At 40.8% G+C, this 3137-nt stretch overlaps 1 protein-coding gene across 3 annotated transcripts in view; it reads right to left on the minus strand.

Annotated features, from left to right (window-relative positions):
* Positions 1–1709: 1709 nt before the first annotated feature.
* Positions 1710–3137, minus strand: part of LOC123968656 (C-C chemokine receptor type 2-like) — a 3521-nt gene continuing 2093 nt past the window's right edge. For all 3 annotated transcript variants that reach the window (XM_046045524.1, XM_046045523.1, XM_046045522.1), the window contains one exon: positions 1710–2758. In XM_046045524.1, the coding sequence (XP_045901480.1) occupies positions 2312–2758 (447 nt within the window). In that variant the 3' untranslated portion in view covers positions 1710–2311. The remainder of the gene's footprint in view (positions 2759–3137) is intronic.

The raw sequence follows: 3137 nt of genomic DNA on the forward strand, positions 1-3137 counted from the left end.
CAGACCATTTACCATTGTTTGGTACTCTGTGACACTTTAATAATCTCAAACAACAAATCATTACATGTTACAAAAAAGCAGCAATAGAGTGTTAAGCATTAAGCTGAAATATGTTAATACAATAATAATATATATAAATATATATATATATTTCAAATAACATCTGAGAAAAAACAATGTTCTCACTATGAAATGCAATATACTGAACATATATGATGGTGGTAACAGAATTGTGGATAAGATGGTGTGGGAGACTGAGGTTCGATTCCCACCACCAATGTGTCCCTGGGCAAGACACTTAACCCCTAGTTGCTCCAGAAGTGTGTGAGCTCTGACATATATAGTAATCGTAAGTCGCTTCAGATAAAAGATAAATGAATGTAATGTAATAATGTAATCTGAACAATGATAGTTGTGTATTATAAGCTAAAATGTGTTCCAGATGCCATGATGAATGATAACGTCAAATTGTGTAAAAGATGCCACATAACTGCTGGTTGGTTGTACCTTTTGTAGCTTTGATTCATTGCCAAACGTTTGAATGAACAGACCTTTTCCACAATCAAAGCAATAAAAACAATTCCATGTTATGAAATAGCATTTTGTCTCTTTAAAAAAAGGTAGCTTTTCCATATGGTATGAATGTTATTTTCACCAACTTGCAGGCTCATCAACCAATGTGTGAAAAAGGAAAAAAGTTTTAAACTTTAAAACATGTTTTAAACACATTAGGCACAGACAAACAAACTCTGTGGTTACCAGCAAACAAGTCATGCTTTCAGTCAAAATGTACGACTTGAAGTGTGACTGTATTTTCTCCAATGTCAGCAGGAAAAGGAGGGGCATTATAACATACAGAAGATGATGCTTATCAGGTCACACTTGAATTGTGGTCAGAACAAAACACTGTATTCCAGCAGAAATTCAAGGAACAAATGAAATCAAAAACGTCTACAGATAATGACATGTACAGGTACAGGACATTGCTGATGAATAACACTTTCTGGTAACTGCAAGTGACAAGTAAATATACAATGGCTGGCAGTAACAACAAAGCTACCAGGATAAAAACATGCCACACTCTGCAGGTGATGTCCATAAAAACACATTACTCTGACTTCCACCTCCTACTTGATGAAAGTGGAGGTGACCTCTGAGTACCTGGACATGACTGAGCTCTTCCTGAATGAGCTGTCTGACAAATGTCTGAAGTGAATCCCGGGCACCCATTTGCTCAGCAGGTGCACAGCTCGTTTCATAAACTTTTGCCCCACAAAGGCGTATATGATGAAGTGGACATGTTTTAAGCACATTAGGCATAGATAAACAAACTCTGTGGTTACGAGCTGTTACAAACAAGAACGTCATGCTTTCAGTGCGACTATATTTTCTCCAATGTCAGCGGGAAAAGGAGGGGCATTATAACATACAGAAGATGATGCAATACTGGGGTAGGTTGTAACACATGCTGGGGTAAGTTGTAATAATAAGACAAAAGAAGCAAAAATAGATGCTACACCATATGATATGCTTCAAAAACAGGTAGTGATATAAAAGAACAATGATTCTCTCTAACTGTAATAGACTATGTCTGATGACTGGTGCGTATGTACAGTATGTGTATCTAAATTTATTTATAGAATAAATTTACTTAAAAGTATACTTTTACAAATATTACTAAAATGTACTTAATTAAAGAAGATCTTTATACATCCTTACGTGTAACAAAAAAGAGGTGTGTGTCTGTGTGTGTCAATATGTGTATATTTTTAATCAGAATCACAGTCAGTGCTTGAAGTGAGCCAGTATTCACCGGTACTCAGTACAAGCACTTCTATATTTTACTGTTTGCCATACCGGGACTTTTTCTTGCCCACTGGAATTTCTCACAAGCTGCCCATACACTTCTCTGCCATCGGAGTTGGAGTATGGAAAAGATCGAGTGACGATACACACGCTAATATGTGAATGGGAAGTACTGGTCAGAGTGCTGACAAATGAATGCTGGTAACCCTGGAGTGCAGGCTTGGTGGGCCAAGACTGCAAAGGGCACTCTGTAAAATATTAAAATCAATCTCTAATCTTATCTCTAATTGTTGGAACTGGTGTTGTTAAAACTCTCTCCATGTTACAACCATACCAGGTCTCCCCTACATGTGCAGGACATTGCTGATGAATAACACTTTCTGGTAAACTGCAAGTGACAAGTAAATGAACAATGGCTGGCAGTAACAACAAGGCTACCAGGATAAAAACATGCCAGGCTCTGCAGGTGATGTCCATAAAAACACATTACTCTGACTTCCAACTCCTACTTGATGAAAGTGGAGGTGACCTCCGAGGACCTGGACATGACTGAGCTCTTCCTGAATGAGCTGTCTGACAAATCTTTGAAGTGACTCCCGGGCACCAATTTGCTCAGCAGGTGCACAGCTCGTTTCATAAACTTCTGTCCCACAAAGGCATATATGATGGGGTTCAGGCAGCAGTGAGTGTAGGCAAAGGCCTCAGTCACTGTTACTGACACCATTAACTGCCCTTCCTTTTTGCAATCAAGCAACAATTTACCTTTAGATTTCAGAAACCTCAAGAAAAGGCAAATGTTATATGGGGCCCAGAACAAGAAAAAGACAACCACTATGGTCAAGATCAGCTTGACAACGCGGTGCTTCTTTGCAGTCCTCATGTTCACCAGGGTGGGGATGATCCTGGAGTAGCAAACTACCATCACCAACAAGGGAATCACGAGACCCAGCATGTTTGTTGCGAAGAGGTTGTAAGTCTCCCAGCCATCGTTTTCCGGGAGGTAGGCACAACGCACCACGCCGGACTCGTTTGTTACCTTTGTGAAGATGAAAGCCGGTAGGGAAACACTCAAACTGAGCATCCAGACGAACACGGTCAGAGCGATGCCTTTCCTCAAGGTGCGATATCGTGCCACGGTGTGCGCGTGCATGATGACGACATAGCGATCCAGCGTCATGGCAACCATGAAGAAGATGCTGCTGAAGAACCCGATGTTGTGCAAACCGGCGATGGAGCTGCACATGAAGCCTCCGAAAGTCCATTCGCTGACCACGGAGTAGTGAGAGTAGAAAGGCAGCGTGAGGACGAAGAAGAGGTCGGAGAGTGCCAGG

This window comes from Micropterus dolomieu, linkage group LG03, assembly GCF_021292245.1.
Source record: "Micropterus dolomieu isolate WLL.071019.BEF.003 ecotype Adirondacks linkage group LG03, ASM2129224v1, whole genome shotgun sequence".
Taxonomy (NCBI): Eukaryota; Metazoa; Chordata; class Actinopteri; order Centrarchiformes; family Centrarchidae; genus Micropterus; species Micropterus dolomieu.